The sequence below is a fragment of the Toxotes jaculatrix genome, chromosome 9, assembly GCF_017976425.1.
Source record: "Toxotes jaculatrix isolate fToxJac2 chromosome 9, fToxJac2.pri, whole genome shotgun sequence".
Taxonomy (NCBI): domain Eukaryota; kingdom Metazoa; phylum Chordata; class Actinopteri; family Toxotidae; genus Toxotes; species Toxotes jaculatrix.
Window position 1 is genome coordinate 9,315,359 of NC_054402.1, and position 12,732 is coordinate 9,328,090.

At 41.2% G+C, this 12,732-nt stretch overlaps 3 protein-coding genes across 3 annotated transcripts; 2 read left to right on the plus strand and 1 right to left on the minus strand.

Moving 5' to 3' along the window:
* Positions 1-76: 76 nt before the first annotated feature.
* On the plus strand, positions 77-2,971 carry b3gnt2l (UDP-GlcNAc:betaGal beta-1,3-N-acetylglucosaminyltransferase 2, like). Its single transcript, XM_041045853.1, has 2 exons — positions 77-227; positions 1,212-2,971. Exon 2 carries the CDS (start codon positions 1,355-1,357, stop codon positions 2,633-2,635), a length of 1,281 nt encoding a protein of 426 aa, XP_040901787.1. The 5' UTR covers positions 77-227; positions 1,212-1,354; the 3' UTR covers positions 2,636-2,971.
* Positions 2,972-8,477, minus strand: bckdha (branched chain keto acid dehydrogenase E1 subunit alpha). Its single transcript, XM_041045851.1, has 8 exons — positions 8,176-8,477; positions 6,552-6,728; positions 6,369-6,455; positions 6,182-6,290; positions 5,278-5,439; positions 4,974-5,180; positions 4,745-4,886; positions 2,972-3,971 (listed from the first exon to the last, which is right to left on the minus strand). The coding sequence occupies exons 1-8, from the start codon at positions 8,287-8,289 to the stop codon at positions 3,629-3,631; spliced, it is 1,341 nt and encodes a 446-aa protein (XP_040901785.1). The 5' UTR covers positions 8,290-8,477; the 3' UTR covers positions 2,972-3,628.
* A 345-nt stretch (positions 8,478-8,822) lies between these two features.
* exosc5 (exosome component 5) lies at positions 8,823-12,732 on the plus strand. The gene is made up of 6 exons (XM_041046701.1): positions 8,823-9,143; positions 10,432-10,545; positions 10,824-10,945; positions 11,071-11,211; positions 11,935-12,024; positions 12,265-12,732. Exons 1-6 carry the CDS (start codon positions 9,047-9,049, stop codon positions 12,358-12,360), a joined length of 660 nt encoding a protein of 219 aa, XP_040902635.1. The 5' UTR covers positions 8,823-9,046; the 3' UTR covers positions 12,361-12,732.

Sequence of the window (12,732 nt, forward strand, 5' to 3'; positions counted from 1 at the left end):
CTCCTCTGTGTGAAGTGATCACCTGATCTCATGTACCTAAACCTGCACCTGCATGTACTCGCATCGCCGCCCTTGTTACATTAGAGGAAATGCAGGGTTGAAAACAAACGATGCAGCTTTGCGCACCTGGTCACCTGTCAGTAGGACCTAATGATTCCTGGACACGCGTTTGTTCTTCTCCCGCTTCAGACGCACGCTCCAGCTTCGATGTGCGCGTCTTCGGTTTAGTAAGTAGTTTTTATTTATAGAAATATCAAACTTAAATTGCCATTTCTTTATGAGTGGTTTGACCTTTTTTTTTTTAAAACGCAAGGTTAAAGGTCTCACCGGCCGCACAAGTGCCGGTGTGTCTCGGTTTGATTGTTAAGTCGTGGCAGGTTTATCGAAATTTGAGTCATTCGAGTAATATTTAATTGAATCCGTAGAGATATCTCACACATTTAAGGGACTCATAACATGGCAGGATGTAACATAAACTATGCATATGCTTTTCATGATTCCATCTCGTGCTAAAACTCGAAGACCTCAGGTGTGTTCTTCATTTATTGTGACGCTGTTTAATCAGTGAGGCCCCTCAGGATTACTCTCCTTTGTTATTTGTTCAAAGACAGTTTGCCCCCTAATGAGACTCTGGAGAAAAGGGTGTGTTCAAGAGCATCCCAGTAGAGAACAGACCACAGCACCTGCGGCAAATTCAGATTTTTAAATAATCTTCAAAAGAAGTCACAGATCTACATTTGAACTGTAACTGTACATATTAGAACTGAAATCAGATCTATTTTTTATTATCAGAAAAAAAAAGTGCTGGGACTTTTAGCTTATTTAACCAGCCTTTTTCATGTCGCAGATAACGTTAATCGATTATAGTGTCCATGTCGACTTGGAAAGCCTCATTTATTTTTCAGCATTTAAAAATGTATTAATTGTCAGAGTCATGCTGCAATTTACTTTAATATGTTAATCTGTGTATTATATCAAACTAAAATTATAATTCAGCAACAGGCATTAGAATACTTTTATGTCAGCTTTTTACATGGAGTTTGATAAAATAACGAATGTCTGGCAGTATATTTAAAGATTTTACTTTAAATACTGTTGTTATTGATGTTAATCAACAGTTTCTGTCGAATTTTGAGTCTGACCATGGCTGTAAAGTTTATAAGTTTGTTTTCATAAAGGTGTCCTGTCATCTCTGTTTTCTGTGTTGGCAGGTACAACCAGTGTGTCACCTGCTGGCAGAGTCTGTGTAACCTGAAGACAATAACACACCGGGTCCCAGGACCATCTCCCCTGAAATATGATCCACTTCTAGGAACCACACACGCACACAGCTTAGTTTACTTACCTGGAGCCAATGAGACGTATTCACACCTTCAGTGCAATGGTTCTATTTGTCACTTTATTTCTGATATTCTTCTACTCAACCCTACACCTAGAGACGACCTACAGCCACAGGCCTGAACCAGAGGACCCCTTGAAGCATGCTAGTCTCCAGGACCACGACAGTGATGTGAAAACAGAAACCTCCAAGCCGGAAAGCCTCACCAGGCCTCACCCTGACGTCCACAATGTGTCTGTTTCTGATGGCCTCAGACAGACCATCCCTCAGAATCAAGCGTACTGGAACCGTCTGCTGTACTTGGCCCTCAGGAATCTGGACAAGGGGAAAAACCCTCTCAGACTCAACTCCCATTGGTCTCGCTGCAGGGAGATGAATCAAGAGCTCCTGCAAACCAATGTGCACGACTTCACCTCCTACCCTGTCCTGTTTCAGGACTTTGTGCAGGGCATGAACTGCAGGTCAGCTCCAGAACTTATCAATCAACCTAACAAGTGCATCCTCAGAGAAGGGGAGGGAACGAACCAGACCTTCCTGCTGTTTGCCATCAAGTCAACCCCTGGAAACTTTGAGCGGAGACAGGCAGTGCGGGAGACTTGGGGCAGAGAGGGGATGTACCAGAGAGGGCTGAGAGTGCGCACGGTGTTCCTCTTGGGTAACTCCCCGCTGGATGACCCTGACCTCAGCCCGCTGCTGTCATTTGAAGCAAAACACTTTGGGGACCTCTTGCAGTGGGATTTCCAAGACTCCCTCTTGAACCTGACGCTTAAAATGAACATGTTCCTCCAGTGGACGCTGAAACACTGTCCTCATGTTTCCTTTGTCTTCAGCGGGGACGACGATGTATTTGTCAACACACCGGCACTTCTCAGCTACCTGCAGTCTCTGACGGCCTCTAAAGCATCTCAGTTGTATGTTGGACATGTCATAAGCACAGCAAATCCCCTCAGAGACCCTAACATCAAGTACTACATTCCTCTGAGCTTCTACGACGGCCCCTACCCTGCTTATGCTGGTGGAGGCGGCTTTCTTATCTCTGGAGTGTTGCTGCAACCCCTGTATTCAGTTTCACATGTCATTCCTTTCTTCCCCATCGATGATGTCTACATCGGGATGTGTGCTAAGGCTCTGGGAGTCTCTCCTGAGGCACACGAGGGCTTTCAGACCTTTGACGTCAAGGAGCATGATCGTGGGAATCTGTGCGTACATAAAGATCTTATTCTGATTCACCAGCGCTCGCCACCACAGGTGAAGAGGCTGTGGAAGGGCATTCACAGCCCCTTCTTAACTTGCTGAACTGGACCAGTGAGCAAAAGATGCAGTGATAAGATAGTAGATATGGGCTGCAGAGACATGTCAAAGCCATGGCATTATCTGCTTCAATGGAGATGATAACAAGCATGAGACAATGCAATTGGAAGAAAAAATGCAAATCTGTTTTGTTTTGAAATATGCAGTAAAGTGACTCTTATCAGGTCTTTGTGTCATAAGACGACATTTTAAAACTTGAAATGTAAAGGAAGCTTTTAGCATTGTTGTGGGGCCATTTGTCAAGATATTTCACTGTCAAGCTGAACACTGTTTGGATGTGTCATTAACCCAATTCACATTTTAAATAAAATATGAATACAATTGAAAGTTCCATAGTTTATTTTCCACAAAACATCAAACGCATAACAGATGGGTGTACAGTTCTTGGATTTAGTGTAGTGTGTAACAGAAGACAAACCCATCAAAAAATTGGGTGTGCTTATTAAAAACCATTAAACCAGAGTCAGGTTCTTTAACATGTTAATCAGTGACAGTGATACACAATCAGTGATACACAAGGAAACCTGTTGAATACCATAATCACTGAAGAGGACAACTACAGGGGAAGGAACATACACAACAGGGGTAAACTTCCACCATTTATTGCTATTCTATTTGTATGATTTTTCTCTGCATAATGCATTCACACTGCACCAGCTATTGTTTTTTTTGCACTTGTGCTGCACTTCAAAAAAAAAAAAACTGTGGTGTGAAACAAATGTGTGGTTTAGCGTTTATAGTAGTTATACTACTGACAGTAAATCTATTAACTGAAGGCACCAAACCCAGAGGCATGAAGAATATTTTTGAAAGCACAATCTTTCTCCTCTCCTTTTGTTGTACACAAAGAAATGACATGTCATATCAAAACTACAGCTTTCTGAATAGTAAAAAGTGTGCAGCAGTTTAACCCAGTCTCAATCCTGATCCACTCCCACATTTGTTTACCAAATCACAACTTGCTCCATAATGTTGAAGTTATTTATCATACAGGTCAAGAGGGTAATGCTCTTTGTACTGCTGCACGTGCCTCCACAGGGATTGCCTCTGCTTCTCCAGGTTTGGCGTCATCTCCTGGTACACATCCGTGAACAGCAGCTCAGGATTGGGCTTCAGGCGCCTCTCGGCCCTCTCAAATGCCTCCATCACCGTCTTGCGGGACTGCTTCCTCCAGCTCCTCTCGTCGTCTTCGCTCCACCAGCTGCGGGCCGTCATGTAATGTCTCAGCCGGGAGATGGGATGGTCCTGCTTGTCCCAGTAGTTCACCTCGTCCACAGAACGGTAAGCCGAGCTGTCGTCACTCGTGCTGTGGTGGCCAATTCTGAAGAACGAGCAGAATCGTTTTGATTCATGTTGACTTCCCTTAACATCAATATTTTGGAGCAAAGTACATTTTGTACAAGCCTTATTTAAAAAAATAACTGGTTCTTAATTTTTTATTTTTAAGAATCAAATCTTACAGTATAAAAATGAATGCTTTTTATGTACATGCTACGATATAGAGAGGAAAATCTAATATAATTTCATGGGTTATTTTTGTATAATTCACAGATTCCCTCAACCAGTCATGTAATCTTTATTTTCCTTGATATCTCAGTAGTGAAGGTAAGTTTTCAGTAAAGTTTGGTTAATGGCCCAACAAACCATTTTTGAAATGTGTTAAGCTCTGTTTATACAAGCTTTCTTCATACATCTTTAGCACTGTGATTATTGTTTTATATTATTTAGGTGGAGATAATGATGGAGCTCATCTTGTGCAAATGATTAAAATCAAATCTCATTCAAATTTAAGTTGACCATGACTGGCGAGACTGAGTTTAATGCAGAGAGGAACTGAACTGGCTGCACTGAACACAGACAACAAAACAAAACAAATATCAGACATTCCTTTCTTTGTCCATGTATTTACTTCCTAGTCACTAGTTTCTTTATCAGTTTTTGTTCCTCTTTACTGAACTTATCACTAAGTCAAAAGGACTAAAACTCTTTTCTACATCCTGATGTTTCTTCTAATTATTATGATTTTTTTTTTTTTTATATTTTAAATATAAAACTGTCTGTAAAAGCAGAGTGGTCATACACCGCTCAACTAACCTGTAGGTCATCGCCTCAATGAGGAAGGGCTGGTTCTCAGCCACGGCTCTGCGGCGAGCTTCCTTTGTAGCGTTGTATACAGCAAACACATCATTACCATCCACACGGATGGAAAGCATGCCATAGCCCGGGCCGCGAGCAGCTGTTCAGTGAGAGACAGAATAAAAGCTGTATCCATAAAAGCTGCTGTGGGTAAGATTCAGCAGAAAACCACACCGAGACTTCTTACCGATGCCATCTCCCCTGTACTGCTCGTTGGTGGGGGTAGAGATGGCGTAGCCGTTGTTACGACAGAAGAAGATGAGTGGGCACTCGAGGGTGGCAGAGAAGTTGAAGCCGGCGTGTGCGTCTCCTTCACTGGCCGCTCCCTCTCCGAAATAACAGATCACAGCACGGTTCATGTTTTCTCTCTTGACGGCATATGCAGCCCCAGCAGCTGAAACCAGACGCATACACCATGAACATATAGTGACAGGCACATGTGTGTCCCTACAGACTGAAGAAGTTAAAACACACACACACGAACAGCTCACCCTGAGGGATCTGAGTGGCCAAAGGAGAAGAGATGGTGACAAAGTTCAGGTCTCTGGAGCCGTAGTGGACAGGCATCTGCCGACCCTTGCCAAGGTCGTCAGCATTGGCGTAGCACTGAGCCATGAACAGATCCAGAGGAAAACCACGGTACATCAACACTCCTGCAGGGACACATAGGAATGATGACACAAAAAACTGGGCAACTGATGGGCATTATGCTCAGTGGGCATGGAGTGGGTGTATGAGGGGTGACTCAAATGGAAGGTTATCATTGGTAAAGAGGTCACATGCATAATGAAAAAGCAGTTTGAAGAGCAAAGCAGTGATTTGTGTAAGAGCAGTTAGGGAGTCATGTGGACAGAGAGACGCATTTAAGAGGGTGAACTGTGGCAGGAGGGCGTGCAAGGGAGGGACAATGACAATCTGTTTAAAATGAATCAGTTTAAATGTTTTGTTGATGTAAAGGACGTTGAGTTGTATTATATGTAATATCCAAGTTTATATTTTAATTCATCTTTTGTTTTCTATGTGTTTATTTTTTGTTGTAAAGATGCAATTTGACATGGCTGTGCTGTATACTGAAGAACGAACCAGCACACCTGTATAGTTTATCTGAACAGGTGTTCTGGTGCCCAGCATGCTTGGACCAGAGTTTTGGCTTCTGAAATAAAATCACTGCTGACACTGATCAGCTTATGTATGGTCCAGACTGCATTTGAAAGAGCCAAGCTACTGATCATGACATCAATACAAAAATTAGTTGTACATATGAAAGGTAATGTAAGTAATTTGCTTTGATCACTATAAAAATAAAATTTGATCAATTTTAAAAAGTAACTTTATATCTTAAAAGGAACTAAGTAAATTAAAATAATCTAAAACCACACATTGTAAGATCCTTACCAGCTTCTCTGTATTGCCCAAAGACCAGGTCATTTGGGTCAAGAGCAGCAGCACTACCAATGTGTGTCCCCTCCTCACCATAGTTGGTCATGTAGAAGGAGATTCGACCCTGTAAAAGAAACAAATTAACACTCAGTACTTGTGCTGTTCCATGGTTGAACAAGGAAATGCAAGAGGAAAATCTTACCTGTCTCTGAGACTCATAAAGAATGCGGTCCATTGTGTTCAGCAGAGTCATTTTCTGGTAAAAGTTCAAAACTGTCTCTTTGGAGAGCTGAGCAGGGAAGAAACAAACAAACCACAAATGAAGCAGATGTTTGAGTGTCACCTTAAATAACAGTAACAATACCAGTAGGAAGGCTGACTGTACCTGAGGGTCTTCAGAGGGGTTGATGATATTTCCCTGCCTGTCCATCACCCGGTACACTGGGATCCCAGAGATGACATTGGGCTGGATGAACTCAAGATGATCCACAAACTCGGCTGAGGCTCCAGGGAACTGAGGCTTTTCCAGCGATGAGTCAAAGGGCTGCTGTAGGTGCATGGCCTGAAAGATTGAATACAAGCATTATTTATTAACAACATTACTGTGGCTGTGGCAACAGAAGGCCCTCTCTAAAACAGACACCACAAAGGAGGATTCATCTTTCTCTTAATAACAACATCCAAAGACAAAACCTCTGCATCTGCTCCATTGAGGTGAAAGGGGAAACTGACTTTAGTTGTGTCATTTAACAAAAAGTGTTTTTATTGGAATATGTTCAGATTTCCTGTTGTAAAAACTTGTTCCAGCAGTTGAGATCATTGTCTTCTGTGACTAAACCTGTTCTACTGCAACAGACTCAATGACTAAGAAATCTTTAGTATGTCTGTTAGCATTTATTTTTATACAGAACAGTAGGTGGTACACAGATTTTATTTATATTAATATTAATATTTAAACTAATTTCAATTGGCCAAAATGTTGATTACTGATAATCTTGCCTTGCTAAAAGTGAATTATCACCCTGTGAAACTACAGGTATGGCTCACAGCAAGTGCGGAAATATAAAATGTAAACATACAGTTAAAAAATATATTGTTTTAAACGATTCGTCATAATTATAGCACAAGATGAAAAGATACATTTTAGTGGCATGTGGCAAAGAAACACCACATTGGCGGTACACACGGGTGACACAAGAAATAACGCAACAATAACTATCAACAAATATCAGGTTCCAAAATTTATTTGTCTGCATATTGCTCCTCACGCCCCTTTCTTCGACCAATAGGAATGTAGCTAGCTAACATTAGCCGGCTAGCTAGCTATGCTTTTGAGCCACAACACAAGGTCAAGCTGCTCGTTACATTTTAAAAACGTGTATATTCACACACGTGGCAGCTTTAGTTTGACTTCATAAGTTGGAGAATCTGTATATAATTAGAGCAACTTCTTTTCCCGCACGATTGTCAGCTAAGCTAGCTCGCTCACAACCCATCGCGATAACTGAAGCTCCGGTACGACGCTGAAGTCAGTTTCTGATTCGGTAGTTAGGGGAATGTTAAGATTAAACACTGAGCGACAGATATTCAGTTTTCTTCTATCCTTTTACTGCTGTGAAATGACGTTAGATATTAGAGTTATACGTTCAATGCTGTCTGAAACCCAGTTTCAAATCTGTGAAAACTTTAAGTAATGAGAGCATGGGAGGGAGATATCTCTGCTGATTTTTCCACATAGTTCCAAAGCAAAAACCCCTATAATTAGACATGTCAAATCTGGACTAGATTATCTCAGAGAAGTCAATGAGTCTTTGAAACACAGCGTCCGATTTATCAAGCTTTTTATTAACGGAGAATCTGTCGCTCAGTGTTGTATCTTCAAGTTCCCTAGAGTGACAAATCGGAGGCCAACTTCAACGTCTGACAGCAGCAACCTTGCATGTTACTTAGCTAACGTTAGCCATGTAGCAGAACAACATCAGGTCACAATGTGGCACATCTGAACTTACACTGACTCTGAAGGCTCTGTGTTGAAGCAGCCTCGATGCCTTCAGTCCTGCTGTCCGACGAACAGCGTGGAAACACAGTCCATACATTTTGTTCATGCTGCTCACAGCCGCCATCTGCACAGTCCACTGTCGCTATTTATCCAACAGGCTGGCTAGCTAGCTGGCTTGGCAGAAATGTTAATCTTTACAGTAAATATGTAAGAATTAGCTGACGGAACGAGCCGACAATACCTGTTTGATCGCCTTTCAGCTTTGAGCTGTTGCGATCAAGCCACACTTGTCAGGTCGAATAATTAGTGAGCATGACATCCGGTTAAACCTTCGAAATAAAACGCAAAGTGACCCAAAGCAACGCGTTTTTAAAAGTGCAATCTGATTTAAGTTAGGCACTAATTATTTAATAATAATCATAGTCATTACCTAAATCCAATATCCCCTCATGGTTTATATTTTGAAATTATACATGATTTATTTATTATTTCTGTACTCTGATTTTGGAAAGTGCATTATAAACACACTAACGTTTGGAGCACTTGAGTGACGTTTTAAGAAGGTGAGTGCTTCAGACGTCATACGAATCACCTGGTTGGTTCGGTTTGTCATGTGAATCACGTGGCGGGATCGAGTGTGTTCAGAGATAGAGTCTTTTCTTTTTGGGGGGCGCTTGGAGGGGGAGTCGCCCAGGGAGTAGTTCAATGTAGAACTGTCACTGCCATGTCCATATTTTCAATGGCACTAACACAGATAGTTAAAACGATTTGTACATTTAGCGTTAGGTTTTAACCTACGTCATCAGTATGGGTCCATAAACGGTAAACAGATTACATCATACACCCTCGACAGAGTACTCTTCGTCGATGGTCGCGGCGTGATGGAGGTGTGCGGTTCTTCAAATGTTGCCCTTAGAGAGTTTGGCTGTGAGCAGAGCTCATTGTCTCGACCTGACGGCTCAGCGTCCTTCATCCAAGGTAACGACACATGGAAATATTGAGGGTTTGTTGTAAAAGAAGGTTTTAGAGCCGGACTCGGTCTGCTTCACACGTAGTCCGGTCATATGTCGGATCATCAGCAGTTTACTGTTGCTCTCCGCTTCTTTAAACTCTTTAAATGGTGTTTGAAAACCACGTACAAATGTGTGAAATTTATTTCAAATATGAATGCAACAAGGGGAGAATTCACTGTTTTTTTTTCTACATCCGGACCACATTAGACCAGGTCCAGCTCGAAAACCCCCCCATGCTTAGACTTGTGAAATCTGGACTCGATTATCTTAAAGAAGCTTAAGACTCTTAAGCTTAATAGAGAAAAACGTCTCTTAATGAGCATAAACATGTTACTGAGCGACCACAACACTGGTAGCAATAAGTGCTAACATTAGCCATCCAAATAACAATAGATGCTAACCTATACGTAAATACACTAGAGTGTTCGTCAGTTTTGTTTACAAACTTCGATAAACTTTATTGTTCCACAGGGCAAAATGTTTGGTCACAGTTACTCATTAAAAAAAGAAAGAATATAATATCAATAAAATACAATAATATAAACAGAAAAAAGTAAATATAAGTATACACTATATACATACGGGTGGATAAAAGTGATAAGGTGCAATAATGATGAATGAGCATTGAATAAGGTACAAGAGGTACAACAATATGGATGGATGAGCAATGAAAGTATGATGGAGTTATCTGTTACAGACTGGCCAGTTGTTGTACAGCTGGATTGCGCACTGTATAAATGAAGTCCTATACTACTGGGAGTGGAGCTTGTTTTTGTAGTGACAAGTCTGTCATTCATTCTACGTATTATGTATTATCTCTGAAAGCAGAGTGATGAATGAATTTAATTAGGGAAGACATTGTTTTGTGTGATGGCCTCTATCTGAAGTGACCTGATGCTGTATTATTGGCCATTCTAGTGTTGTTTTTTTTTTTGTTTTTCAGCTGTACTCAGGACAAAACACAATTTCCTGGATATGTCTGTGAATGTTCTCATTCATCCAGGTCATAGTTCTCTCTTTGAAAATTGAATCGAAGGCAACTGGACAGTCCGCACTAGTCTGACCCTTGGTCAGACTAGTGCGGACTAGATAGACCGATGCGTATGAACTGATGAAGCCCCTTGGATAAGAGGCGAAACGTCTTCCCAGACAAACATATGTCCAGTTGCCTTCGATTCAATTTTCAAAGAGAGAATTTCCTGGATTAGTAATGTGTTCTCTGTTGAAAAATTTCCTCTGTTGTACTTATGAAGGAGACACAAGTGTGTTGGCTGGAGTGTACGGACCAGCTGAGGTCAAAGTCAGCAAGGAGATCTATGACCGGGCAACTCTGGAGGTGTTGATTCAGCCCAAAGTGGGACTGCCAAGTAAGTTGTTTTCTAAAGGGGGAAGAAAAGTCTCATTATACAGCTTTATACAGTCCCCGAATGTTGTTGTAACACAGTGAAAAAATGTTATACAGTTCAGAAATAAATGTTTCTATAACATTCTATAGGAGAAATTAGGCACACTTTTTTTTTTTTTTAACATCCTTGTCTCTTGCTCAGAAGCTACCATACCACAACACACCACAAGGTGGAATAAGTCAGCCAGTAGTTTTTCTGTCTGACTCAAGAATGTATCCCAACATTTGTTTCTTTTCTAGGTGTAAGGGAGCGATCACAGGAGCAGTGTGTGCGAGAAACCTGTGAGGCATCTCTGTTCCTGTCCCTCCATCCTCGCTCCTCCCTCACTCTCATTCTTCAGGTGCTGCATGATGATGGTTCAGTATCCTTCAGTAAGGCTCTCTGCAGAGTTATGCTGTAAAGTTAATTCCCAGTCTGCAGGCAGGGCATTGAAATGGTCTCCTAACGATCTTCCTCTGTGAGTCTTCTTCCTTATCGGTTCCTCAGCTCCTGTCCTGCTTTTTGAATGCAGCCTGCATGGCTCTGATGGACGCAGGCTTACCTATGAGTTGCCTGTTCTGTGGAGTGACCTGTGCCATCGACACAAACGGTCAAATCATCACAGACCCCACTGCAGCTCAGGAAAAGGTAAATCTGGGGCTCATGTGTGGTCAAAAAAAAAACCCAAAAAACAAAACACCAGTAAGAACTTTGATATTGTCCAGTACAGCTGTTTGTTAGATTTCTTAAAGAGTCCTCTGGAATCAAAAAAAAAATTGCATGTAGAAAAATGTTAATAACTGAGAGGAATCTGTTTTCTCACGCATGCATTCGCTGGGATGAGGGACACGAGAAGAGGCTCATATATTTTGCTGGTGCATCTCAGCAAAACTATCAGTTTCATTGTTCAGCAACAAAAAAAGTGACATTTTTAAAGGCCTTGGATTTGTAGAACAATTACTGAAAGACTGATCACGAATAGACTATAGTTTTGAAAAGCCTGAAAATAGATTTAGTACACACTAGTAGTCTGATGCATTATAGTAAATTTCATGCATTTAAACCCTCTACAGTTCAGTTTACTCCAAGTCCATTTTTGTGGTTAAATGGGTTTCACCTCTGTGCCTCATATCTTGTACTTTGTGTGTGTAAAAAGCAATTCAGCCCCAACATCCTTCCTTTTTTCAGCAGAAAAACTGAAAGGAAAAGTGGGTTTCACTCTGTCTAAACCTTCTGTACCTCTTTTTTTCACGATACGAAAGTATAACTTTAATTCATTACAATAGAATAACATAAGGTTAAATACACTTGCGTGTCACGGATTAATGTTATGTCACTGAATTTTTCCTTGTCTGTTCCCACTCTCACCAGGAAAGTCGAGCTTTGATGACCTTTGCTATAGACAGTGCAGAGCGCAGAGTATTGATGTCATCAACCAAAGGATCTTTTTCAGTTCATGAGGTCGGTGAAAAATGTTTTTTTTTCTCAGAAACACAGCATCGTCAGATTTAGGTTTGTGATGATGCTCAATGTGTGATTTCCAGATTTCTTCATCATATCTGTTATAACTGTGCAAGCTCTGTCACTGTTTTCCTTCAGCTCTGATGACGATGATGATGTTTTTCTGTCTGTACCTACAGTGATAACGCAGACCTTTCTTATTTCGGCTGGTCTTTAATCTTTGTTTTTCTTCTTCTGCAGCTGCAGCAGTGTATAGCGGTCAGTCAGAAAGCATCAGAGAAGATTTTCCAGTTCTACAGGGACTCCGTCAGGCGGCGGTACTCCAAAAACCTCTGATGAAGAAGACGCTTTCTTTTTCTAGTCTTATATTTTTAAATAATGCATTCAAATACTGATGTTGTAATAAAATATTTAGCCACCACTTTGGGCGTCCTTTGCTTCAGCTCAGTTGTAGTCTGTGCTGTGGGTGAAATGAGAGATTTAAGAGGGTGGGGGTGGGATAGGGGGGAGGTTTTACATGAGGACCTTTGAAAGAAGACCAGATTGGCCTGTCAGGGTGCAAAATCAAAAGAGGGAAGATGAAAGTTAAACAAGTGCATTTATTGGGATTCATTGATTTTTTTCCTTCAGTTTAATATTTACATGTAATACAAGGAACTGGGAAAGAACTGAACATCTCTTGTACTAATAAAATCTCCTTTGTCACAA

Excerpts from the sequence above, each read along its gene's own strand:
- exosc5 (XM_041046701.1), top strand. The coding sequence starts at position 9,047 with ATGGAGGTGTGCGGTTCTTCAAATGTTGCCCTTAGAGAGTTTGGCTGT. Across the intron at positions 10,946-11,070 it reads TGCTGCATGATGATGGTTCA|CTCCTGTCCTGCTTTTTGAA; the intron begins GTATCCTTCAGT and ends TCGGTTCCTCAG. Across the intron at positions 12,025-12,264 it reads GATCTTTTTCAGTTCATGAG|CTGCAGCAGTGTATAGCGGT; the intron begins GTCGGTGAAAAA and ends CTTCTTCTGCAG.
- b3gnt2l (XM_041045853.1), top strand. The coding sequence starts at position 1,355 with ATGAGACGTATTCACACCTTCAGTGCAATGGTTCTATTTGTCACTTTA.
- bckdha (XM_041045851.1), bottom strand. The coding sequence starts at position 8,289 with ATGGCGGCTGTGAGCAGCATGAACAAAATGTATGGACTGTGTTTCCAC. Across the intron at positions 6,729-8,175 it reads ACAGAGCCTTCAGAGTCAGT|GCCATGCACCTACAGCAGCC; the intron begins GTAAGTTCAGAT and ends TCAATCTTTCAG. Across the intron at positions 3,972-4,744 it reads ATTGAGGCGATGACCTACAG|AATTGGCCACCACAGCACGA; the intron begins GTTAGTTGAGCG and ends CTCGTTCTTCAG.